The sequence below is a fragment of the Etheostoma cragini genome, chromosome 6 (assembly GCF_013103735.1).
Source record: "Etheostoma cragini isolate CJK2018 chromosome 6, CSU_Ecrag_1.0, whole genome shotgun sequence".
Taxonomy (NCBI): domain Eukaryota; kingdom Metazoa; phylum Chordata; class Actinopteri; order Perciformes; family Percidae; genus Etheostoma; species Etheostoma cragini.
Window position 1 is genome coordinate 22,574,601 of NC_048412.1, and position 27,021 is coordinate 22,601,621.

General features: G+C 41.1%; 2 protein-coding genes across 9 annotated transcripts; one reads left to right on the forward strand and one right to left on the reverse strand.

The window, feature by feature from the left end:
- Positions 1 to 4,919: 4,919 nt before the first annotated feature.
- si:dkeyp-97a10.2 lies at positions 4,920 to 27,021 on the reverse strand. 7 transcript variants are annotated; one of them, XM_034874585.1, is made up of 7 exons: positions 27,010 to 27,021; positions 10,762 to 10,951; positions 10,204 to 10,358; positions 9,238 to 9,603; positions 7,535 to 7,774; positions 5,612 to 5,708; positions 4,920 to 5,302 (listed from the first exon to the last, which is right to left on the reverse strand). In XM_034874585.1, exons 3-7 carry the CDS (start codon positions 10,256 to 10,258, stop codon positions 5,242 to 5,244), a joined length of 819 nt encoding a protein of 272 aa, XP_034730476.1. In that variant the 5' UTR covers positions 10,259 to 10,358; positions 10,762 to 10,951; positions 27,010 to 27,021; the 3' UTR covers positions 4,920 to 5,241. The 7 variants fall into 7 exon arrangements, with proteins under 7 accessions (XP_034730476.1, XP_034730477.1, XP_034730473.1 ...); XM_034874586.1 differs by lacking the exons at positions 10,762 to 10,951; positions 27,010 to 27,021 and adding an exon at positions 13,775 to 14,050 and having other exon boundaries at positions 10,204 to 10,266; XM_034874582.1 differs by lacking the exon at positions 27,010 to 27,021 and having other exon boundaries at positions 10,204 to 10,266; positions 10,716 to 11,196.
- si:dkeyp-97a10.3 lies at positions 13,445 to 23,270 on the forward strand. Of its 2 annotated transcripts, none has more exons than XM_034874578.1 (9): positions 13,445 to 13,549; positions 13,773 to 13,830; positions 16,352 to 16,702; positions 17,797 to 18,063; positions 18,466 to 18,753; positions 19,091 to 19,204; positions 19,326 to 19,390; positions 19,554 to 21,356; positions 21,739 to 23,270. In XM_034874578.1, exons 2-9 carry the CDS (start codon positions 13,791 to 13,793, stop codon positions 21,886 to 21,888), a joined length of 3,078 nt encoding a protein of 1,025 aa, XP_034730469.1. In that variant the 5' UTR covers positions 13,445 to 13,549; positions 13,773 to 13,790; the 3' UTR covers positions 21,889 to 23,270. The 2 variants fall into 2 exon arrangements, with proteins under 2 accessions (XP_034730469.1, XP_034730470.1); XM_034874579.1 differs by having other exon boundaries at positions 21,759 to 23,270.

The window sequence follows — 27,021 nt, forward strand, 5'->3', positions numbered from 1 at the left end:
TTATTGCTAACTTTGAACTGAGGATAATTGAATAAATATGGGGTATGTCTATCTGTCTTCTATAACCCATCACTGGCCTGGATTATCAGCACCACCTGCAGTTTCAACTCTCACCAGGAGTGGGAGCACTTCACCAAGAGAAACCTGGTCTGATGAGGAAGGAATGAGGTGCTGTGGCCTCTGTCAGGGCACAGTTAACATGTACAATAGGATGTTAAGGGTGGGTCTGTGTTTTGGGATGTGAAGTCACAATCAGTGCTGAATTGGAAAGGGCCCAGAAGGACAGACAGATGTATGGACACGTAGATGGAGACTTTTGGAAAAGATTGCGCTTGATGGCCCAATTCCCAAACATCACAGGATGTTGACATCTTTATTTCAGTGCTATATCTTGTGTGTGTGACGTTTTTATTTTACCTCTAACCTCCACCATTGCCGCTGCGAGCAAGGTGGACGATAATACAGGGAGGGGGGGGACAACTTGTCTCACTTACAGGCCACACACCTATCTTCTCTGCCCCATAGATGACAAATGACTTAGTAGCACAGGGAATTATACCAGATGCCAACCTGGAAGAGACACAGAAGTCCATCCTAGCACAGGACTTGGCATCCACTGGGCACAGTCAGCATCAAATATTGAATTAATGACACCACAATATTTGTGTATGTAAGCATAGTTTGTAATTCACTGTCCACTGAGTGAATATTTGTCTCTTTAAAAGGTTTTTGGGAAGTGATGAAGTAATTTGGATCTGAGAAGAACTGAGCCAAAATGAGTTTATAACTAGGTTAATCCCTTTTTTGTCCGGTTCAAATTATTATTATTAAGTTATTGCTCTGTGAGAACAAGACTTTTAATGATTGATGTGACCATATGAAAAAAAAGTAGAACACATTTTTTTTAATTATAGTGATGTTTGAGCTCTGATGGATGGCTGGATGGACAAAAAGAAGAAAATCCATCTCCCTAACGGAAATTTAAAAAAAAAACTACTACTCAAATCTGGCAACACTTGCAGCTGGTCAGCTTAGCTTAGTTTAGCTTATTTCAGCATAAGACTCCAAACAGGGAGAAATGGCTAGCCTGGCTCTGTCCAAAGCTAACGACATCCACTAACCTACCAGCCCCTCCAAAGCTTATTAGAACAACACATCTTGTGTTTTTAAGCTTGTTCAAAAAACTGAAGTGTAAAAATAACGTAAAAATGTAAAAGTTGCACTTTTAAAGGGGGTTATTTGCAGAGTCAGGTTACCTGTTAACCCCTGTTTCCAGTCTTTATGCTAAACTAAGCAAACTCTCCGTTAGCTTCATATTTACTGTTATGAGAGTGGTATTGATCTTCTCATCTAACTCAGGGCAAGATAACAAACAAGCACATTTCCCCAAATGTCAAAGTATGGTTTAAAGAGCTAAGAAGCTCAAAACATGCTTAGATCATGAAATTACCGTGGCTGGGTCACATTTTTCTCTTATCACACCAGACCACCCATTCTCCTTTTGTTAGCCCTTAACTGCTCTCTATCTCTAAAAACATGAATACGTATAGTTCTGTCAAGGAAATGCAGCAGTGATAAGAGTAAAATGGCTGGAATGCACAGAGAGATTGAATAATTGGGGTCCAACAGAGGGAAGACTGGCAGCTGATGTTTCTCATGGATGTGTGATGAATCAGTGCACTGCTCTTTGCAGCTCCGGAGAACAATGAGTCCAACAAACAAGAAGCTGAATCTATGAATCAGCTATTGTGTGTGTGTGTGTGTGTGTGCACGTGACTGAGAGCAGAGATGGTGATAAGATATTATGGAGCTGTCAGGGATCAGCAGACAGTCTTTTCTATTTCATGGACCGTGTGAATTATGACAGACCATTCTAACAGTTAGTCCTTCTCAGCCATTTCCAGTTTTTGTCAGTCCTCAGGGTCTGGCGATGTGTTTATATGATGAATTTGATTATTTGCAGATCATTTTAATGGAGAAAGGGTGTAAAATCAAAGTCAGAGTTACTGGGTACTTGTCAAAGTACCCAGTAACTCAAGACATTTGACTAATATGACATTATTATTGTTATTGTTGTTATTGCTATTATTATTATTATTGTGTCCATCTCTTTCATCCAGACTAATCTATTACATGGACTGCCTCAAATGTTTTACAAACATTCATGGTGAAGATAGGATGAATCTTTATAGATATGGCAATCCCCAGACTTTTTTATCTCGCTCCATCATCAGGTCAAAACTTCAGTTTGTTTGACACTGGTTTGTGACAAAACACCTGCAAAACCAATGACATTACCATCAGCTTACTTGATTAGTTTTCCTTAATGTCAGCATGCTTACATACTAAACTAAAACGGTAAACAATACTTGCTAAACATCAGCATGTTAGTATTTCTATTTTGAGCATGTTTTAGCTCAAAGCACCACTTTGCCTCCTGTTAGGCCTGCAGCGTCACAGAGCTGGAACAAAAATCCTGCTTGATAATTTTAACCTTTTCTCTGCAGACAGCTGGTCTTGGCTACTGTACTCCAATCTAACGTGGAGTAAAATTAATTAAGCTATTTTGGGAAACTACTGACAAAACCCTTGTGAGGAACGCAGTTCAATTGTTGACATTTCTGTCATATTTCTCAATAAATCCTATGAAACCCAAAAAAATAAACAGCCTTTGGATACTTTATACACTTTTTGTTGCACTCGGCCCCCTTTGTTCTGACTGAAAACTAAAAACCTTAAAAAATGGGTCATGAAGGGCACCTGGGTGCGGGGGTTCAGCCCTCAACGTGATGGCTGCGGGTTTGGTTCCGACCTGCGGCCCTGTGCTGCGTGTCATTCTCCCTCCATCTCCCCATTTACGCTTGGGCTGTCCCATCAATGAAGGCCTAAAGAAAATCTTATAAATACAAAAAAAGCAGTGGGTGATGAATACATAATTAACCCTGGTTGTTGGCAATTTTCAGCCACAGATTTGGTGCTCTATGACAGCAGGGTGGTACATAATGGACTGACTCCAAATCAACTGCAACGTGACCCAGTGTGATGTTGTGACTCAGTGATGTGTTTTAGTAGTTTTTGGACAATGGAACAACAGAGCTTTTGTACGTCTAGCTTGGGCCAGCTTTAGTGGAAGCTCAGCGGCTTGCAGGTTCAGCTCTGCATGATGGATGTGCCTCTCCTGCACCTCCATCTCCTCTGTGGTCTGATGGGAGGCATGTGAGCGCAAGGGGGCACAGGGTAGACTAACAATACAATGGAAGCAGTGCTAATGGGCTTGTAACGGGGGATCTTGGCAAAAATCTAGTTGAGGCATGTTCTGCTCTTCTATTACGCTTAAACTGTCAAAAGCACTCTTAAGAGGGATATTCTGCACACAATGTTTAATAGTTTATGTATTGTCTACATTTGCGACTTTACAGACTCACATGAAACTAACATTTGTTTCAAATATAGGTTCATTTAGAAGGTTCATATAAACTCAAACTGTCTGTCATCAAGAGTGAGTGATCTGTATTCCACCCTATCACTCTACAATTTTTCATCCCATTTCCATAATATTTCATCATTGTCTTTTTCACCTTGGGATGTAGCCCCAGAGATTTTTAAGCTTTAGCTACTATTCTTGTATCAGTTTTAAGGTCTGGCAACATTGAAGACTTCTGTACTTTTGTACTTTTTGTAGCAAAAGGAACGTCTTTTTGTTTAAATTACCGTCATAGTAGGCAGAAACGATCTTTGGTTCAGACTCTCAGAGGCACACCTAAACTTTCATGGCAGATGTTCAATTGCTTTTTCCTCCTACACCCGATATAACTTGTCCTGCATTTCACCTCTGGTTCTTCTGATCCTGTTTCCTCCATGTGTCCGATGTAGCTCCACACAGCACAGCCATAACACGTAACATAAGGTTAGCGAGTTCATTTTTTATGTGATGGGATGAGTGTACTGTGAAAGTTACCACTGCCAGTGTAAATGATTATGTATTCAGAGTGTTATCTTTCACACACAACCTGCTATTTCTGGATGAACACCAAGAAATTTCAACAAAAAAATTAACAGGGATCCTAGGAGACAGAGTAAATCACTGAAGTTGCATCCAGACTGGGAACATATTAATCTTAAACCAGGAGAAATCAAGACGCATTTTAGGATTAAATAGGCAGCAACTGATCAATGTAAAGGATTTTACATTGATTTCTAGTACATGCACACATCCAACAAAAGTATCATTATAGTGCTGGAAAGAAAATGACCCAAACACCAAGAAATGTTCTCCAATAAATTATCCAATGTCGGTTCTATTTTTCCCTTCTTGCAGATGTTTTGTATACTTTGATGTGCCTTATACTTTTTTGTCTATTACTGAGTGATACATCGTTGGTTATATTCACTGGCATCCCAAGAGATGCAAAACAAATACAGACTCTGTTTTTAATCTTTACTCTTGTGTACTTGTGTGTGTTTACGAGATAAATTACTGTGTTCTACTTTCTACTGCGTTCTACTTTCTACATTTTAGGACTGTTTGGGGACTTGATGTCTTTCACCCTTGATACTTTGCTTGTTCCTGGCATGAGGGATAATGTGACTAATTTGACAGGTCCATTTGCCTTGTTGCTGTACTAAATTCAATTTTACAATATGCTCTTACGCTTGCTTATATCTTGTTCTGATTTTTAATTCCTATCATTGAATTTGTCCAATACTGTTTTCACAGTTTCATAAGCCATTGCCTGTCTTCAACCTTTTTTGAAAGAGTGTTTCATGGATAAACTAATAAATAATAAACTAATCCAACATCTACTGTAATAGTAGATGAGAAAAGGATAATAGAGAACCCAACTTCTTCCTAACCTCATGACAAAGTCAAACCCTGTCAAAACAATTTTCAAACCACAATATCTGCTGACTCAGTGTTGTCACATTCTTTGAAGGGATTTTATTACGAAGGCAACATTTACGTTACATTTCAATACGATGCACAGCTGATACAAGATAATTACTTTATAAAAATACACAGTGACAAAAGTAGGCAGTTTATAGACATTGCTGGCACTTCAAGCTGAATGTCAATTTTTTGATATTTTTTATTTGCCAGCAAGCAGTTCACTCAGCACATTGTTCCAATGCAGTGTAAGGTCATACTGCTCACAGTACAGGAAGTTCCAGCCTCACAAGTCCAGTCAATTCCCTGTTCTCCTCTCTGAGTAACAGAAGTGTATCTTGGCCTATTTTTTCCATTTAGATGGTGTCATCCAAATGTTCGTGCAGCCTCTTTCCTCTGTTACTATATCTGTGTCGCCTGAAAAGAAACAAAGGGTCCAATTTATATCAAACAGCAGGGACAAACTGGACACCAGCTCAAGTAAACAGGACAATGGTTTTGTCAGAAGACACAATCTGGACTGTCATGCCTCATGTGTGTCCAATAGGATGCTATTGCTAACTGTGTAGCATTTTTTATGTTTTCATCTTGTACCCTTCATTTTTCTATGCCCTTTACAACGGTCCCTACTAGTGTCTCATTTTCCTATCAGTGTATGGCTTTATTATCACAGCCTGAAATGAGATTTGTGTGTGTGGCCACTAGTGTCTGTGTGCATCACTGTACCTCCACAGCAGGTATGCCAGCATTCCTCCAAACAGCAGCAGGAGGAGGGAACACACTACAGCCGCTGTTGTCCCTCTGCCCTCGGTCTCACAAGGTGCTGTCAGCCAGGAAAAAAAGACACCAGATAAAGGGGAGGGGGCAACATCATCTAACATTGCTCCCCACAAAGGTTGTTTGCAACAAGTCTGTACTGTCATGACACTGACTGGAACAGCAACAGCTAACGGGAGGAATCCTAGCCTGTCTTTGGATCATCACGCCTCTTGGCAGATACGAAGAATTGCATTTGTCTCGCTTGTTTAGCAACAGTGGTAGCAGCAGTAGTGACTAGTGATTTATTGATTGCACTGTGGAAAATCCTTTATCACTGAAACACCACCGGTGATACAACACACACGAACAAAGTGCAATCAGGACACGGCTCAAGATAGACACAAGGCATGGTATAAAGAAGTCTGATTTGAGAATATCCATCCACAAGACAGTGAGCTGAAGTTAAATACAATGGCAATAGGCACAGCCGCCTACTGATCCAATCAACTAGCTTAGACTAATAAGCATAAAAGAATTGTAATAATCTCATAGTCTTCTTTAGTAGGAGTGTTGAAAAGGAATCATTGCATCGATGCATCTCGATGCAGACCTAGATGATTCTGCTTGGATTCAGTGACAGACCATTATTGATTGTTGCCTTAATTTTTGAATTTTTTGGCTGCTTCTTTTTTAGTTTTTGCCTTTGTGTGCTGTGTTTCGACTCCGCTACATTCAGAAAGTGTCTTTTTTAAGAGCAGATGCAATAAAAATGGGAGTTTATATACATCTGACTGCTTGAACTTGTCAATCAAAACCATGTAAAGCAATATATAATAGTGAGGAGGTGACGCATCGTGATGCATCGGGATATCGAATTGATTTGAATTATTAACAGGTTAATAGTAATCCAATTGAATAGTGAGGCCAGTGAAGATTCCAACCCCTTGTATTCAGTTTATTTTAATTAAGTAAAACCGCAGTGTGAAAGCCTTAACAAGTCAAATACTTGCATTAAAATATTTTACGTTCAGTAAAAATACAGAAGTGTTATCAGAAAATTTTGATTATTCTTAATTAAGTAGCAATTAGGCATCATTGGAGAACATCCCATTAGGGTTAGATTGTTATATGTATCATATTGCTGCAGGGCCTTATTACTGATATATTAAGGTGTATGCACTATTTGTCATTTTGTAACTGTGGCAAAATGGAGTAAATTTTACTACTTTACATACAGCTAGTTAGTTTAATCCATGACAATGTGTGATTTGCATCTATTTTAGAAGCTGTCACCTTATAGTAGTAGAGCAAACATTTAGATTTTATTCTGGGAATTAGTGGATTCAGTGTAGGATAAAAAAGAAATACTCAAGTAAAGTAACTACTTCACAATTGCATTTGGGAACGTTTTCAACACCTTTTACGCAACATTGAGTTATTATCACATTTAAAAAGTTGATATGGCAAACTGTGTCCTATTTACACATCCAGCAGACATGAAGCAACACCATCATTTTCCACTAACTCCTGAGGGAAATATCTTTCTCTTCAGCTGCTAAATACAGCGCTATGTTCACCAGCTAGCTGCTACCTTTGTGGGTCTCATATGGTGTTTGACAGGTTGTGTACAGAACAAATCAGAAATGTTGTGGGCTGTAAAACGAAAAACAATGAGCTGAAATATGCTTTGTAGAGCGGAGAGAAAGCCCTTTCCTTCTATATTTAATATTTGTTTTAATTGTTAATAATTGCTAATAAAGGTATTGATTACTGCAGCTTTAAGTAAGGTGAATAAATCAACTTTGCTATTACAAAGTGTACTCTAGCTGTGCGTTTCTAAGAATTGTTTCTTATGGAAGAACAGAGACACGCTATGTTGTCAACTGGTACCTGCAGTGTAGGTGGCCGAACTGTGACCCAGCTTGTTGCTGACCATGCAGGTGAAGTGGCCACAGATTGGGGTCTTGGTCACAAACAATGTCGTTCCGTCTTTGGAGACTCTTCCCACAGTGTCCGTGATGGCGACTCTCTCATGGAGCCAGTTGAAGTGGGGGTCTGTCCCCCAGGCCTCGCCACAAATCAGCGAGGAGTGGGACACGTTGATGCTGACTGAAACGTGGTGCACTGCCTCTGCAGAGACAGATGAGAGAAGGAGTGGATAAGGATGAAACGAGGTGACAAGGATGGAGGTAAAAACTCCGTGGGCATCCCTCTGTTAAGTAATAAGAATAATGGCACATGGCTGTCCAAGGACTTCTAAGACAAAGAATCATGAGAGACATTTAATGCAGTCAAGAGAAACTGGCTCAGTTTCAGAGACAATAATGAGACCGGAGAGTCAGGCGTAATGTCGGCGTATGGAATGATGGAAAGCCCTGAAAGCTGAGAGAGTGGATGTAGAGAAGTGTGGAGCTGATGAATTGATACCGTTAGCAGACACATAAGAGTGAAGACATAGAAGCTTTGACAGAAAACTATAAAGCTGAGACAAGACCGGAATAATCTAGAAGCAAAGAAACAAAAGGAAGGCCCAGAAAGCAAAGCCCACAGGCAAATTTAATTTCAAGTGTTTCATGATTAAATGAGCCATCCACAATCAGAAAGAAACAATGCCTGCTGGTGTGGAATTAAAACACATTCATTAAAACGTAGGTAATTGTTGGCATAAACACTATCACTCATATCCAGAGTTTTTTTTGAAACATGAATTACCTCTGTAAGCTTTTTAAAACTTTTAACCTTTTTTGCCTGTTGTGGTAACAATAATCTATAAATAGGACTGTAATTAAAGATTATTTCATTATTTATTCATCTTTCTGCTTAGTTTTTGCAATTAAGCAATTGTTTGTCTAAACAGTATCAGTAAATAAGGACAAATGCAAATGCAAGTTTCATGGAGTCCATGTTGTGGTCTTTGAATCATTTATTTTGTCTGAAAAATTGTCAAAAAAGCCAAAGGGGTTCAACAGGGAATGTTGTTTCCAGTGTTGTTCCCTTGAAACTCAACTTTTCAACCAATATAGATGAAGAATCCTTTAAATTTTCCATTGATAAAGATGATATATGATTGAAAACTACTAAGTGGACCTTGAGGTGAGATGGTTTTGTCAACAAACTTAAAAAAAACGTGCAGAAGGTTTTGCTGGAAACTTTGAATGTTGATCAGTTTCAATTGATGAAGAGTAGTGCTGCTCAGGGCTGTCTTCGCTATTTGTTTTTCAAAGGGCACCTTAGCGCCGCCCAGGACGATTGTGATTGGTTTAAAGAAATACAAACAAGCCAGATCTGGCTATGTGCGACTACTTAAAGAGCAACATCACACTTTAGCCTGAATGTGCCCCTTCCAAACACTCCTGCTCTTCCATTACAGAATGGGACATGCTTCAATTGATAGCGTAATAAAGTGACTGAATGCATTAATTAAAAGAAATATCAAGGTATCAATCATCAACCATCAATGGATTCTTAAACGTGTTGATTAGTTTATGGTCAATTGCCTTATCAGCAAAACGACCGATTGTTTAAGCAGTATCTACAACATGAACTTAAGACTTAACAATGGATTCCCTCACATGCTGCGTATCATACTGTACCATATGTCCTGACGATGCATTGTGCAGTGGTCTTGGCCCCTTTGTGATCCGTCACAGTCACAGTGTACACGGCGCCGCCCACGTCGCTGTATCCATTAATCTGAAGTGTTGTCTCCTGTTGCTCCACGTTCACATGAACATTTGGCCTCATACCAGCACACTTAAGACTTCTGCCAGGGCACGTGGCCAGTGTCACTCTCTCGTGGGAGATTCCAGTTTCGGGCGCCCACTCCCAGGTTACCAAAGAGACCTCTTCCAGTGGTCCCTGCTCCATCCGAGCTTTCAGAACCAGACTGGAGTCTGGCATCACATGCACAGGCTCCTGATTGAGGATGTGCACTGACATACACTGGAGCCCACATGGCACTGAGGAAAGAGATCAGACCATTTGTTACTGGTTCAGAATGGTGCTTCCATGCCTCCATACAGTTTGTATTTCTATTCAGATCACACCAGTATGATCCACAGTGTTTCATGTTCATCAGTTTTGACCTTTTGGCTTTTGGAGGGTTTGCATTGTTTGGGCAGAAAGGTAAGCTAATAAAACAAACAATGGCATGACACTTCATCCCCTTCCTCAGCGAGTACATGAATATGTATGGCTGCTTTCTTTCAGACAATGTCAAGTGATTTATTTATAGCACATGACAGCCATGCGTAATGTGAAATTCACCACACCACATCAATATCTTGAAATCTGTGTCAAAACAGCAGTGGACCTGGTACGCCTCTGTGCATCACCACATGGAGTATTAATCACACATCTTAACTTGATAGACAAAGGATGAAGGAGATAATGCATGTAAATAATGCAAGTGTGGCATTAGAGAAAAAGGCAAATTACAGGACTTATTTTGCATTTGTGTCAGTTTGCAATGCTGAAGGTATTCAGTTTTTCTTCCTTTGTATAAAACAGGTTTTTAAACAGAAATCAGTAGGATGGTGGGTTACAACAAAAAGCCTTACTCAAGTGGAGAAGCAGCAGGGCAACTTTCCAGCTCAGGAAATACTGTCGGTCCATAACACCTACTGATGTGGCCAGAGAACACAGAGAGAGGAATTTGTCAATGACCTCAGAACCAGTCCGCCTTTTCCTCTGCACTCGTGCAGCAGGGGTGCCACTACAGCAAGAATAACAACACCACCCCCAGAGAAAATGTAAAATTAAAATGAGAGCAAAAAACAATTAAAGCAGCATGTCCCTCTATTAGAAAAATACATTCCAATTGTTAAGGGTATTCTTCCTTCCTTAATTTATTTGTGAAATATCCAAAGAACAACAGTATTGGCATTGCAGACTCCAATAAAAGCACAACTAGGAACTAAATAGGAACGGGTCTACTGCCAAAACTAAATTGAATCCCCTCAAGCACAACTGCTTCAATAAAACACACAGAGAGGAAGCAGTGATAACCGTGCAGGAACACAACCCAACCGGCATGCATTAAGTATAACCTGGAATTCCCTTTTCTATTTACCTTGAAGTTATCCACATCAAAAGGCCACAGAGTGGGATTCACCTACCTCTCAAAAATTAAGACAAACAACGCAGCCCAGCCAAAGCTCCTCCACTTCACTTTCTCAGAGGTTAAGGTACAGCGAAATTAACTGGGCAGGTGGATTTATGGCCCAAAACAAAAGAATATCTTCAAAGCAGTTGCCATTGAATTGCGAGCAATAATCTATTTAGTGATGCCAGTTCCTAGATCTAGAGCTGTTGCTGCAAAACATCAAACGAGTGAAGCTAACTGTTTCAGGACTTTCTTCCCCTTTCTGCTCTGCTTGTTCTCTGCCTGTCAGGTCCAGTCACTGAGTCACATAGGCAGTTTCCTCCCCGCCCAGACTCACTCACTTCCTGTACAGTAAAGTTAACTTTCCATTGTAAAACCAACAACCTGCTCCGCCTCCGGCTACTCTGACCTGTGTCCACACACATGCTCCCGCAACAATACTTGTTTCAATTTTGATTTTCACACCACTGTTGTGGCACTGTTTGTAAACAGAGATAAAATGCAGTGGTATTCATTTGAAAGGAAGCTAGTGACAATGTTGAAACTCATTATAAAATGGGCTTTGTACTGCAGGCTTCTTATCCAGCACACACGCTATTTGCCCTGCAGACATAATACATTTCCCCTGGCTTTGGAATGTAAAGCAAGGTTAATACATGAATTACTCTATTCTTATTTCTTTTTCAATAATTGTCTCTGGCAGGCAACTGATAAACACCTTCAAACACGTAAAGGGGAAATGCCAATGGTTGTAACTTTGTTCCACTGGGAATATTCTGTGTCAGTTAAATTGGAGAAAAAGAAATGAAATACAAAGTCTGCTTCATGGACAAAAGGGAGTCACATTAAAGTTCAAATCCTGGCCTTTGTAACACATCAGATATAAACCTCAGCTGGTGGTAAGAAATCTCAAGAAAGAATCCTCTGGCCGAACAAGATCACGTGATGGGGTTGGGAGCTCCAGAAGAGCCGCTAAATAGACTTTGAGATGAGATTGTTTTGTCAGCTACACTCCTTTTTTTACACTACTAGAGCAGTGAAACATAATGACATCACTTATTCAGGGGTTAGCTCAGCAGTTTCTCACTTTATGAAATGCATCCTGGGGCACAGATGTAACGAGTGATTTAAAACTGATTATAAATCCATTTGTATTCACAGAGGGTTTATGAATAATCATGGGATTCACAGCTGTGGCTCCCACTGAGTTCTTTGACTACAGAGGAGTGCGGTTAGCTGGAATTAACCAGTGGGTGGCACTAATACACCAGCTGAAAATATCAATACTTTGCTTCCACTTTAGCCTCTTATTCTTGAGTGTGCCTCTGTTTCCATTTGCAAACAAATGTGTCTGGTTTTGCATTAAATGAATCCATGGCATTGCACATGTGAGTCAATTAAGCAAACAAGTGTAATAATAATTTAATTAACCATTCATCAGATACTAGCACTGTGACCAGAGCAAAACAAATGACATTCAATTATTACAAGTCTAAAGGAAAATGACCATGGTGAGTAAAATTATATTCTTTGAAAAGGCATCTGGTCTGTGCATACCTGCTATCAGTGTGACATTGTCTCACATTCATTTGAATTTCATTAATATTTCAAATTTATATCCACTACATTCGTAGTTTCTGAGGCTATGTGTAGTACGAGGAGCATAAAGGTATCTTATACTTTTGTTTATACCATTTGATCCTGGGTACTTACCGTAATGTTATCATTGTGTAGATCGGAAAGAATCAGGGCACATTTATTATTACTGTACTGTCCTCAAGTGAGGTACTTAATTATGGTTAATGCTATTTTATACTTGTAATTTAATTTACAGATGTTATTGCAGATATGACACTGTACTGATACAAATGCACCAACTCTATATAAAAATGAAGTTAATTTGTTAACTTAGGTTCGGGAGCAGGCCCACGCCTAAACCACAGCTCTAGTCTCCAACCTCTATACAGCATACCGATTGCTTGACCCACCCTCCCTTTCCCTCCCCTTCATCCATCCATCTCCCCCCTTATCCCTTCCTGTTTAACCCGGTGCACACCTTTCTCATGTCTCATCTAGGTACGTCTGGGGGTCTGTACACTATTCGGGCAGAAACCTCTTCCGAGACGGAACCCCCACTCTGAGTCTCCTCCACCCTCATTATACATCCTCCCAGACCAGCCATCAGACGACATCCACATCAATTTATCTATCTGCACGTTCATAATGTTCATTAAATCTTTAACTAACATATTGGTGGGGCATGGTCCTTGCTAGTGAAGTAGTAGTAGTAGTAGTAGTAGTAGTAGTAAAATGCTCTGAATTTAAGATTTTAGAGATTTTACTTAAGCAAAAGTACTAATGCCACAATGTAAAAATACTCCATTAAAATGTATTCATTTAAAACCCTACACACATAACAGTATTATCAGCAACATATTCTTAAAAAAATACTTGTTCTGCTTACAATCTTTGTTTTGTAAAGTTCATAGTATGTTTTTATGTTAAATTGTAACGTCTGAAAAGTTACTAGTAAAAATAGCTCTCAAATAGATATAGTGGTATAAAAGGTACAACATTTGCCTCTGAAATGTACATCAAAATTGTACTTAAGAGCTGCTTCAGCTACTACAGCACTTTCCACCAGTGCAGAGCTATCGCAGGCTGCGGGCTCTTTAAGATAACAGGTGCGTCTTTGACAGGTAACAGTGGAGAAACCGGAAGTAGCCTCATTTGTTGGCGAGCACAAACCGACACGGATCCTTTTTTCAGCCTAAACATGAAAGCAGAGAGAAAATACTTTGGTAAGTTTCATAGAGTGTACTACTCTTATCACTGCTCAGGAGAGAATGTTAGGCTATATGTCTGTTGTTGTCAGGAAGGCTATAATCTGATTAGAATAGCATATGTTATAGCACAGTAATAATGTGTACAGCCTTTATCGGAGAAATTTGGTTAATAATAAAACTGTTTAAAATCCTCATAAAAAAATTAGTTTGTGTATTAAACAGCTCCATCTTTCTGCAGACCGGCCTGACTGAAGACATGAGACAGCCGCTGCTCCTTATCAGTCTGTCGCTGACAGGTAAACAGCGCACTCAGTTTCTCCTCCTGCTCCGACAGTGACGTTCCAGTGGTTTACGCCTCTAAAGAAGAGTATCGGTTGTCTTGTGATGTGGGGAAAACAATAGGCAGGGGAGGGGCAGATGTGGTATTCTAAACACGTGTTAAAAACAATTACATTTCAAGCAGAAAGCTCGCCTTAAACCGCTCTTAAACCTGCGCGGCTGCATTCCCGTCTGTGCACTGACTACTGAGCCGTGATGCCTTCACGGGCTCGTCCCAGGCTAGTAGAACTGATCTCTTTTGGTAATTTTAAATTAGTAGGAGGTCATTGTTTCTTGAGGCCTGTTTGGATGCCATTTGGTAATTTGTCAATAGGGATGGTCCGCACTGCAGTTTTTGAATAAAGTTATGATGAGGTTGTTACTCATGCATGAACAATAGGCCAACTGCCCATACCGATACTTGGGTATTGGTTATGAAAATATGTAGGCCTTATTATAATAATTTTTCAGTCCTAGTTGGCCTGGTTTTAATGACACAAATCGCAGGGCATGCACAACCACTTTGTTACAACATAATGAATATAAACAGAATTACATAAATATACTACAAGATAACACAAACTTTTACTCTTTCAAGAGAATGTTTAATGGGTGTAATACATAGATATACTACACAGACATGAAAAGTGGTCTGGTCATTGGCATAATATGCACACTTTAAAAATAAAGCTGGTGCTATTCTGTTTTCAGTATTTTTAATAAATCCCATGAAAAGAAAACCCAACAATGATTTCATCCTACTAACAAGTGCTGTCTGTGTATCTAAAGCTTAATATATCTTATTCCTCTGTGCCATGGATATTCACTGCTGTCCAAAACAATTAAAAAACACATGAACAAATGTGTATTACTCCGCAGATGAAAATAGTCCCCAACAGACGCACTATTTATTCCTGTTTGAGTAACAATCAGATTGCCCAGCTGCTGGAAATTTCCACTGAAGAAATGTATTTGTGTGCAGTTTTTAAAGACTTCAGTGATGATCTTGCATACAATGTACCACATGAGTAGTGTAACTATTGTGGTATCAATTTTCCTATCCAAAATTAGATTGTTACGCACTACCCTGGTATACTACAGGGTTGGGAGACTAAAAATGATCTAATCTAGGTGTTTGTGCTGCACAGTAAATAAGCACTAGGAATGTAAATGATATTTTAATATGTTCATTAACTAAGGGCGGTCGTTCATGCATGAAAGATAATAATTAAAGAAAGTATCAGCAACATTTTCATATAATTAAATATTAATTTTGCAGCTGTCTATCTGCAATTGATATTACAAAATAGTAATTCAACCTGCACAGTTCAGTCTATTCTAAACGCCTGCGGTTTGGTTGACATGTCTCTGACAAATGTCCTTAGGGGCACAATATTTTACATTTTTACATTTTCAGGAACAGCGGTTAGTTTGGAAAAAATAGATTGTTAAAATGAACAGTTACAGCCATTAGACCCACCTAACAGTTAACCTCTGTGGTATATCATCAGTCAATGTTACCACAGCTGTTGGCCCTGCTGTTGATTTCTGGGCCATTGTTCATTCAATGTACATATCTGCCACTAAATCATTTTCTATGTGACATAGTAATCATAGTTATACAATAATATGACTCTAACAGCTTATTTGAATTGCACCTAAACAATCCAACAGCACATGAAGGCATCATTGTGCTGTATTACTCATGGGTGTTTCTCAGGACTCTTTATCTTTCTGTCTCTACTGAAAAAGCAACAAGGCCAGAGGTATTTTTAATCAAGTACCAACACAGTTTTTGAAGTCTTTAACAACGTAGTGTGGGAACCTGAATGCAATCCATCTCGCTGTTGGCTCTTGTCAATCTTATTCTTTGCTTTCCTGTGAAAATCATGTAGAGGCAGTCCAGCAAGGCTGATCAGGGCCATATTGATTTGATTCACTGTAATTCGTTGGCCAGAGCATTCTTGCGTGGTAGCTTCATATGCCAGTAAAAGGGCATTGAAAATTCTGCTTGAATCAGTAATACCAACACAAACAAATGGAAAGGACTGGCAGCCAAATAGAAAAACACCATCTTGTTCCATCTTCACTCTCATACAGACAACAAATGGACAAACAGCATACACCAGTTTAATGGCTGTAAAATCCATGATTCTTTACAACATTGTTTCTATAATAACATTCATGATATGACAATTTGAAAATGAACGAAGGGGTCCCGACTGTTTTTTTGAACAAGCTAAAAACAAGCCAAGCATTTTGGGGAACACTGTTTTTTACCAAACATTGTAATGTGTATACTAATTTTATGTTTTTAATGTTAAATCTTATAAAATACAGTATTTCCCTCTGAAACATGGTTGAGTAGAAGTATAAAGTAACAGTAATAAAATGTAAATTTGTATTACTCAAAATTGTACTATAGCAACTGAATGTACTGTATACACGTACCTAATTACTTTCCACTTCTGGTTGTCTCTCCTGTTATTTTCTTTTCAGTCTTCCTCTCTGCCAATGTGCTGGCTCAGAGCCCGGTGCAGATCCAGTTCCAGTCAGACCCTGTGCTGGTTCAAACTGGTACTAACATAGTGTTCACGGTGCTGACAGTACCCCAGGTTTTTTCCATGGGATGGCAGTACCAAGGGGGAGTCACTATTGGTTTTTGGAGCGGAGGAGGCCCATCTGTTAACCCAGGGACCCAGTTCCAGGGCAGGGTCACCATCACAGCCACCCAGCTCCAAATCGGAGGCGCCCAGCTCCAAGATGCAGGGAACTACACGGTGGTGGTGACCCCCACTGCTACAACAGGCCTGGCCACTAACTCCAGATCAATACAGCTGAGTGTCTTTGGTAAGAGATAAAGAAGTGCGCCTGCGAGTTCAATAAGAAGAAGAGGTGGTGAAGTGTGCGGCAGAGGATGTTTTAAGGGAAGGGATAATGTTAAGGAGGAACAGAAGGGAGTAAAGAGAGACAAGGGACGATTTAGGGAGTAAGAGAATTAGTCTGGGAGGTGTAATAAAATTAGTGACCCATAGTAGGCGAGGTAAAATGAAAGAAAAAAGAGGAGGGGATGAAGCTACTGGCTCAGGGCTTTATGCTAATAAAACCCATTTGATATGCAGCGCTCATGCTCTAAGAGTTTTGATATTGTAGCCATCTTTACATACAGTACATTCAGTATTTGCATTAATTTACATCCAGTACTGTAATGAAGCCTGAACAGCTGGGTGTCTCTCTTTATTTTCAGTCATCAGCCCACACTGGATCTTTTTTATTCCTCTTACCAGCAACGCTAATAGGGTGTCAGGGTGACCAAATTGTTCGAGGCACTAGTCTATTATTACTGAAAGGTCACATCCTCCAAACTCACAGCAGCTAGTTCATGTCATGGAACATCCACGTCCTTGAGCACGACTCTGAGCCTCCTACTTACTCACTCATAACTTACTGTGGAAATGAGTAGAAGCTGAAATATAAAATGCCTCGCTGAATCACAGGCAAGCGGAAAGTCTGCAAAAATGCATGTGATTAGAGCTGATGTGGTGGCTGCTCGAATGTTTTTGTTTGTTTGCTGTTGCTGCTGCGGCTCTCTTTTAGTCACAGCCTCCTCTGTCCGCACGCCCCCTTATCTCCCTCTCCAATTATTTAACTTAGGCTGCCCGCCAAAAGGCATCTCGACTACCACTCACACCGTCTGCCCCGTTCTTCACCATCTGTGCCTCTATCTGAATCCTGTCCCTCCTCAGCCCTCACATGCTTTGATTACAACAAATTATGCTCAACAGAAACATAAAACTGTCCTTTATTGTTCTGTCACTGCAGCTTTTGAAGTGAGCTCTCTCACACTCTAATGCTCCATACCCACAGTAAAAGTGCCTTTAGAAACCTTTTCTTGGTAATTGTGCAGCTTTTCTTTTTAAAACATTTTTTTACTCTCCCTGTAGATGCAGTGGTCGGAGTGAATCTGTTTGTTCCCTCAGTGGCGGTGGAAGGGAAGAATGTGTCTCTGAGTTGTACGTGGACTGCTGGGACGGGTACTACAGTCCAGTGGGGCAAAGGAGGCGCGGCCATCATTGCCGACTCCAGGATCACCATCTCAGGTGGCTCTCTGGTCATCAACCAAGCCTCGCGGGCCGATGCCGGGATGTACACATGTACCGTCAGCAACCCCGTCAGCGCCCAAACTGCCACACAGAGCCTCACTGTCTACTGTGAGTTTGCACTGGTCAAGACAAGTAGCAGCTAATGTAGCCTTGCAAACAGCAGTAGTTTATCTACTCTGTCTAGATTGCACTACACACAGACTGTGCTGAATTGCATTCAGGTTGCACAGGACATTTCTTCCATACGCTTGTTGTACTGCTTCTAGCTTTGTCTTGACCACATCCTTGTTTCTAATGCAACACAGTAATAGCCAACACCTCATCAAGGATTACTCATCAAAATGCTTTAGCCAGACGGTCATTTAAACCCAAAATTGACAAAAAGATAAACCCTTAAGCAGAATATATCAGCTGTGCATTAGAGTCAGCTTTGTGGATTACAGATTTTCCTTGTTGTACCATATGTTTTTTGACGCTTGTAACAATGCCCTCTGATCATCAACAAACCAGATGGACCTGACGCCCCAGTGCTGACCATGCAGACCGCAAAGAATTGTGTTGGGGGAGGGAATGTGTTGGTGGGACAGGGGGTGCAACTCACCTGCACGTCTGACTCGCTGCCCCCTGCCCTCTTCTCATGGCAACGTGATGGACAGCCGGTTGCGTCCAGTCAGCCGGGCAGTGGGGTGCTCAGCCTTCAGACTTACTCAACGAATGAGAGCGGCCAGTACGTCTGCACGGCCACAAACACCATCACTGGAGGCACATCGCAGCGAGGGACAGCCTTGGCTATTGTAGGTGAGTTATGGTGGACGCTGACCTCTCTCTGACTGATAATGATGACAGTTGGTTTTGGACCCTTTCCCTGTATCTGTCTTCATGACAGGAGAGGGACAGAAAGTATCCTGGGAGATTGATCTGGTGAGAATGTGGGCAAAGTCATTCAGTGACTTTCATACAAATATTTCCCTTCTTTATTTTCATTTCTTTCTCTCTACTTTATCATACTTGTTTTTTTTGGAACTTTCCCCTCCTCTCCTCAATCGCTTTTTTTCTTCTTTTTTTCCCTCCTTTTGTCTATCTGAGCACCAGACTCATTATCTTTAATAATTCTCCCCCTTTCTTTCTATTTCAGCCACATGTCTAAATGTAGGGGAAGTGGTGGGGATTGTGATCGGCTGTTTGCTGCTGATCCTAATCATCGTGCTCCTCATCGTGCTCATAGTCTGTCTCGAGCGAAGGAGGAGGGGTAAGTCTTTGTGTGTGTGATCATGGAAATGTTGTCTGTCCACTATTTCATTGTATATTATGCTGAGTCACATTGTGTTGTCTTGCACTAAAGTGATTTCTTTTTATTTCTATAATTACAGCACAACAGAGACGAAATGACACTGCTGTGCTTGTGCACAAGACCAACCCAAATCCTGGGCCTATAGTAAGCCACAGTAAAGTTTACATATGAGTCAGCATTAATTTTGTCTTAATCTTGTCCATGTGATGGTGCTAAAGGGCTTCTCACAAATTAACCCTCTCATTCCGTCTTTCCTATGCTGTCTCTTCTCCCCCTCCCCTCCCCTTTTTCATCTGCACCCATTAAGCCTCGAGATCCACATCCTAATGGTGCAAGTGATATTGGCCAGGGTCCTGAACCTCCTTTATATCACCCTGGCCGCTTATACAGAGCCCCGCATGAAAACAGTGGTAACTCACAGACACTGCCGCTGCATAACTCTGACACACACCAACACAATGGTCATACCCACACAAATGGACTCCTACATAATGCTTCTCAGAACGGCAGTTCATACCCACACAATGCAATTGACAACCCTGCTTTTACGCAGACTGATGCTCATAATGTAAACGCACTCCCAAACCCACAACAGCCAAATCCTAACATTGTGATACAGACTGGCGCTGCCCGGGGCAGCGCCCAGCAGCCGGCGGTCCACTTGAGCCTTAACACGCTGCCACAAACTGCCCAGCAAAACAGCAATGCGCAAATGCCCAGCATTCATGTCAATCTTAACTCGTACCCAATCAATAGCCACCAGGCTCAGCAGGACAGCTCATTTCCTCTTACTAATGCTTCACAAACCCAACAAAACCTGGAACATACAGGGCAATCACATCCAAGAATGCAAAGTGGGCAGTCCTATCCTAGTGACGTCCGGCCGAGTGGTCACATAGATCACCATTCAGATCAGTCTGGACTTATCCCGACTGGATTCACACACTTTAACAGTAATAACACCTCTCAGCGAAACGCCAACACACAGACGTACCAGCAGGAGCCGGAGCCTCATCGCAGGTCTGATAGAAACTCATGGGACCTCCTCAGAGGGACACCACCGTATCCCAACGGCACGCTTCAAAGAGGACAGACATCATCTGAGTACACCTCTGACACTACAGACTACACATCTAATCCTCCCATTCGAGAAGGTAGAAGCCAAAACAGATCTAATTCTCGACCTCGGAACCAAACCACTTCGCGGAGCAGAGCTTCACCCAGACAAGACGCACCATCAGTGGACAGACAGACACAGAGCCGTTCAGCTGATCTTCGACGCCCAAACACTCGCAGTGTAACACAGCTTGAGGCTGAAAACCACACACAGAGAAGCGGCCACACACATAGGAAGAGTGCTCAGCGCGACATCAGAGGTTCGCTTGGTAGCCAGATCGCCCCCAGGCAGGAAGCCACACACAGCAATAACCCCCAGGCACTGACTGTTATGAGCCAGCAGGCCTCTGTCGGCCGCTCTGCTGTGTTACAAGGACCCATGAGACAACAGGGACTGACTGCACCGTTGGGTGCAGATTCAAGAGCTCTGGCTGATCCTAATCACCTTCCACAGGCACACATGGCCCATCAACACACAGCAGTACCGATCCATACACCACCACAAGGCCTGGGCAAACAGACACAGCCTGTCATAAATGGTGCCAATCAACCTCGCCAAGGAGGCACTGCTCCAGTACCGATCCCTTCTGCCCAGCGCAATCCCAGTAACCTAACCCAGGATGCACTTGCAGCCCACACCGAGCGGGCTCAAACATTTCAGAATCGGAAACAACAGACCCAGGCTGCCCTGGTTCACCCTGGTCCACAGGCACGTGTTGGGGCTCAGCACCCACCAATTCCTCCTCCAGTTATCCCCCTCACAAAGTTCAAGACCCTCCCCAAAAAGCACACCCAGCATAAATCTCCAACTAGAGGTCCCGAGCCCCCTAGGCCTCCTGTTAATATACCTTTGGCTCAACGACGCACACAAATACAACAGCGGCCCGCCAACCATCATCACCATCCTGGAAATGGCCACTTGCATGTCAGTGCACAGAGGCATGCCCAAGCCCATGGCCACGGGCACCCTGCCCACTTCACCCACCCACAGCAGGTGAGTGAGACACAGCTTGATGGTTTGAATTGGCAGCCAACAGCAGCCATATGTTTATTGCAGCACACGGTATCCTCTCAGATGTGCACTTAAAGCTGTCATGTCATGCTTCCTGTGTACTTGCATGTGTGCAGTATTACAGGCCCTGTTTCTACCTGAAACTGTCACCTCAACAGCTTGAGCTTTTGTCTGTAGCGTGCATTTTCTTGAGGGAAGCTTGACAGCAATTGTAAATGGATGTTGCATTTTTACGATTGACAGTCTTCCCTGTGCCATAAAAATGTATTTAGTCTTGAGTGTTTGTGACGCTGACAGCTTTCAAAAGTAGCATTGTGTGTATAAGGTTCTGACTCTTCTTCTGCATGACATGTTGGCAATGAAGGGCTTGTTGTGTCTTTCCAGCATCAGGATCACAGAGGGAGACCAAGATGATGACAGATGTCAGCAGACTACACTTTACAACCGTCCCGCATCCACAGACACAAACAAACAGTTGACAGACGTGATCCAATATAACACCAAGCAAGACTGACTGCACAAGGTTCTCCTCTCAAAATATAGCTGTCATAACCTGGTATCTCTGTCCTAAAGTCAGTTTTTTTTAATGAAAGAAATTAACATGTCTCCCATGGGGATGAAACATTTTTACTTATGTAATAAAAGAAATCCCAAATTATCTCAGAGGTGGCTTGATTTGCCCTTTTTTAAAATGTACTGAAGTAGATAAGCTGCATGAAACTGAATTATTTTATTTTATATAAAATGCTACACACACACACACACACACACACACACACACACACACACACACACACACATTCCCATTTTAACTTCCAAAGCACTGGTCATGCATAAAACTTTGCCAAGAGTCTTCTCAGGGTAAACCGGTTCAGTGATCCATAGCTCTTGACCAAGCTCATGTCCCCTCTTCCATTTATCATCACCACCAACACTACCTTAACAAAAGCCATTTGAGGTGCTTGCATGACGATCTGTGTTAGATCTACATTAATAGTGACAGAGAGTTAATGATAAGGGCCTTGGCCCCTGGGAGCAGCTATGATAACTATGAAAGTATAAATTAGACAAGGGGTGCTCTTAGATTAATTTAGGTGGAGGTATTTATTTAGCATTTTTCTGTTTACAGATGACTCTTTTTCAAATAAGGGGATTTGCCTCAGTGGCACTCAGAAGTAATGCTCAGCTGACTATGTAGGGGAACCCACAAATGGATGGGTGCTTTATTAGACTTAAATGATTTGGAAAATAATCACACCAGTGCATGAATGAGGTCAGAACAAAGACGTGAGCTGCCATGCTTTCTGATGAAAAAGCACAATGTAACAATTCACTGAAATACGGGATGTCATTAATACTTTTACAGATAATGTATTTATTGATTTATAATGTTTGTGGTTGTTTTTTTTTAACTCAGGAAATACTTATTGTTGCAGAAATTAATATTGATGCTATTATTTATGAATGATTGTTCAATTTATATGGAATTTCAACGATAAGGCTCTTGATATTCTATATGTTAATTAATGTAAACAAATGCTAAATGATCTGATCCAATTCACATGGGATATTTCTCATTCCTCTCTGCCGTAGAGCCCCATTGTTGTCCAATAAATACACATCAGTGAGCCAAACAGTTGCACTGTGTGACATGGTCCATCATTACCATAAACATGGGCACTGTAGTTTATAGGAGTCGATCGCATAAACACTATCCTGCTGCTGTAAATTCTCACTGGAGCACCAAATGTGTATTAATCCCTAGCTGAAAGTAACATATGCACTATTTACTGCTGTGTGAGTAACAATTTTAAAAGCTAGTGTCCAGCTGTTACAGGAAATTACACTCCAACATATTGAGTCTTGCAACATAAGTGGGACTTGACAATAAAAATACTTATACTATAACATCAAAATACAAAAACTGAATTAAACACCCAAATTTGAAATACGACATGAACAAATACACAGCACATCTGGTGGCTCCCTCTAAACATCTGGAGTGGGATTTACTTTACTGCCTTGAACAATTGTGCTGTTTTAGGAAAATGAATGCTTGTATATAGTTGATGTTGAATATTCATTTTAGATGCTGCAAGCACAGTATTTATTTATTCTGCTTTATGAATTGTTACAAGATCTTATTTTCTCAATGATAATAAAGATATTTTGTTATTACCTGTGTTTTGCATATGACCTGGGTGAAGCCTACTATTGAACTAAACTAAAAGAACTTCCAAATTCGCCACATTTTTTTTAAAAATTTCTATCACGATAGAAGTTGTCTTTATTCAGAATGAATGCATTCTTCCAAACATGAGGATCTTTTGATTTTCACTACAAAACATCTCCTGCATGTTGACAGTAAGTCAGACCACAAAAACATCTATTTATTCTGGTGTTCCTCTGGATAACAGAGCTGTTTGCAGTCTGAGCATATTTCTGCTCACTGTGTCTATAGTGCTAATTATGCATGGCGCCTGTGTACATCGAGCACCGCTGTGGATTCTCCTCAGATGAATCTTCCTTGGGCTTGTTGTGGAGGTGCAGAGCAGTTGTTTGGATCCCAGCTTCATCATTCTCCCAATCCCCTGCTCCCACTTGTACGTCACCTCTGATGAACAGCACTGCTGCTCACTATTGGAGACAGTTCACGGTAGTCTAGCACTGTAATAAGTGGAGATGGAGTGCATTTGAGTACCTGGTACTAGAAAAGGTTGTGGCCTTGCCTACCGGTTCCAGATGAGAGCTGTGATTTATGAAAAGTTTCAAGCAGTTTTACAAATAGTATTTTATAGTGTTCCTGCTGTCTTTGGAGTGAAGTGTGTTGTTTATGGCCTAAGCAACGGCGATTACAAGAACCTCTACAGTCTTGACACACACAACACAGTAATCCACAAATGCTGATGGGGCCTCCTTCCCTGGGACAATTTGCATGTAAATCTGCTGGTGTTGTTTTAGTGTACTGATTTGTCATGATTTACTTCAACATCCGCAAGTAATTGTAATTGTTTATTCATCCCTTTGGAGGCATACATTAAAGGTCCCATGACATAGCGCTCTTGGGATGCTTTTATATAGACCTTAGTGGTCCCCTAACACCATATCTGAAGTCTCTTTCCCAGAATTCAGCCTTGGTGCAGAATTACAGTCACCAGGGCCAGTTTCACAATGAGCTTTCCTTAGTATGTGCCATTTCTGTGTCTGTAGCTTTTGAGGAGGAGAGAGGGGGGAGGGGGGCAAGGTGGAGGTTGGGGGTGTGGCCTTGACCAACTGCCACTTTGCTCGTTTGAAAACCATGATATCTCTCTCTCATGGGTGGGCCAAATTCTCTGGCCGGGCAAAGCAGATAAAGGGGAGGTAACGTTGCTCCTTATGACCTCATAAGAAGCAAGATTCTAGATTGGTCCATCTGAGCTTTAATTTTCACAAAGACAGAGCAGGATACCCAGGGCTCGGTTTACACCTATCACCAGTTCTAGACACTGGGGGACCATAGGCAGGCTGGGGGAATGCATATTGATGTTAGAAAAAAAAAAAGGGAAATTTTCGCGCCATGGGACCTTTAAAGGCAAACATATCTCAAGTGGGGTGTGTGTGTGTGTGTGTGTGTATGTGTGTGTGGTGTTTGCAAATACTTTTTTTGCGTTGATGAATGCTTGTTTTGGTGTGTCAAACTGCAGCAGAGAGCTTTCCAGCCTTAAGTGTTTGGAGAGCCAGTGTTGATCTGACTCAGGAGACTGCAGTAGATTTGCACAGGAAAACTTAATACCACAAGATGGCCTGTATAATCCTAATCCAATTTTAATTTAAATTCGGTCCAGCTCAGGAGGCACGCATACTTTTTGCAGATTTGATGGCATTTAATAACACATGAGGCGCAGACATAAATTAGCCCAATGACCTAACAACTCTAAGTGAATAAAGAATCATGATTCCCCCTTTCATTTGTTAACTGTAGCAATGGTGATTACTCTCCAACACTGGGGAAACAAAAGAGGTCAGGCTTTGATAGTCCTTATAAGTCCATATCATCATTGAAATGAACTGGTAAGTCCTTTGTGATCTGTGTGTCCACTGTCCATCCTTGTCAACGTGTCCTTGAGCAAGACACTGAACCACTGCCTCTGTGCACTGACCCCCTTTAGTGAAATGTCACATGAATGTGAGTCTCAGATGAATACGAAATGAAACAGATTTATGATTAAACTTTATACACCAGGGCAGCTGAACAAAAAAACTCAACATTTTTAGAGTGTGACACCATGACCATGAATTTATTGCTTCAGTCTGTGTCACAGCCAGTCAAAATGTCCTTGAGCAGGACAGCGAATCCCCAACAGTTCACTGACTGTAAATTGCTCTAGAAGGGGGTGTATGAAGTATAAATCATACTAGCAAACTGCACTGGGGCAGGGGACTCCATGCTTTATTGTCCCACAAGGGGGAGCCACGTGAGAGGATTTTTGAAGTTATCTATTGATCACTTGCCACCACTTTTTGTCCTCAAGGACTTCACTATCTGTGCAACACACGCATGCATGCGCGCACACATTAAAGTAGTGTGAAGCAACGAGGAAATCCTCAGTTGCCACAAGCTTGTTTAACGATGCTTAAAGGTGAACTGCTCCCTTCAGGAAAACATATCAAACACAAGAACTTCAAAGAGTTTTGTTTTTTATCGTAATCTTTTTTTGATTTAGCTGAGCGTATCATGTTGTGTTTCATATTGTCACCATGCTTTCTCTTTTAAATAAAGACAGGCTTATTTTTTATATTTCTTAGTAAAATAAATCAAAAACATGCCAGAGGAGTCGAAATTCAGCATTTTAAAGCCTTTTCCACTAGATCTTTGATATCCTCTGTGGAGGAAAAGTCAATTTGTCACAGATACCGTAGTGTAGATACACATATTAACAGATGTTTTCCCTTGTTTTTTTATTTAAAGGTGTTTAAAGAAATGACAATATAGGTCATCATAAATTACAGCTACTCAGAACAGGGGACTGAGGTACCAAGGCACCCATAGATTACATTTCTAGGAACAGTTCCGAGTGAAACCACAGAAGTAGCCAGAAGAAACACAGTGCACATCATCTTCTGTTTGAAATTCTGAGAAAAGAGAGCAGATAGCTCTTCTCGTAATTAAGCCATGTGATCCAGCAAAAATCCAAATTCAGCAGAAGGGAAGATAGATGATTGTACAAAACAAAGCAGATGCACAATTCACTGTATGTGAGCCAAGAACAGCAAGGAAAAAACTTTCACACTTAGAGAAGAGATACTTAACAAAATGGGATTCATGGCTTTTGTGTTTCTGTGAATTTCATGTTCCATTTAACGCATTTTTTTCCAGTCTGTGTACTTCAGCTGTGTCCATCTACTTGTTTTCTGACATGAACAGAATTAGTTTTTGACTCTTCTGGAGGCCTAACATAAACATTTAACAAGGAGGAATTAGTGTTGTCAAAGATGGTTCCCTGTCATCAAACAAGTTAATGGGTGTTACACGTCAGTTAGATCTTTAGACATTTGCATACATACTAAAAATGATAAAACATAATTGTAATACCAGCACAAGTAGAGAATAGTCAAGTAAGTGAACTGAGAAATGAGAGCTATTATTAGCAACCACAAGCTAAAGGTC

Coding starts and splice junctions, on each gene's coding strand:
- si:dkeyp-97a10.3 (XM_034874578.1), top strand. CDS start 13,791: ATGAGACAGCCGCTGCTCCTTATCAGTCTGTCGCTGACAG. Junction 19,205..19,325: donor TCTCGAGCGAAGGAGGAGGG/GTAAGTCTTTGT, acceptor CTATAATTACAG/CACAACAGAGACGAAATGAC. Junction 21,357..21,738: donor ACTTCACCCACCCACAGCAG/GTGAGTGAGACA, acceptor TTGGCAATGAAG/GGCTTGTTGTGTCTTTCCAG.
- si:dkeyp-97a10.2 (XM_034874585.1), bottom strand. CDS start 10,258: ATGGACCGACAGTATTTCCTGAGCTGGAAAGTTGCCCTGCTGCTTCTC. Junction 9,604..10,203: donor CCTGCTGCTTCTCCACTTGA/GTAAGGCTTTTT, acceptor CTCTTTCCTCAG/TGCCATGTGGGCTCCAGTGT. Junction 7,775..9,237: donor ATGCATCGTCAGGACATATG/GTACAGTATGAT, acceptor CTGTCTCTGCAG/AGGCAGTGCACCACGTTTCA.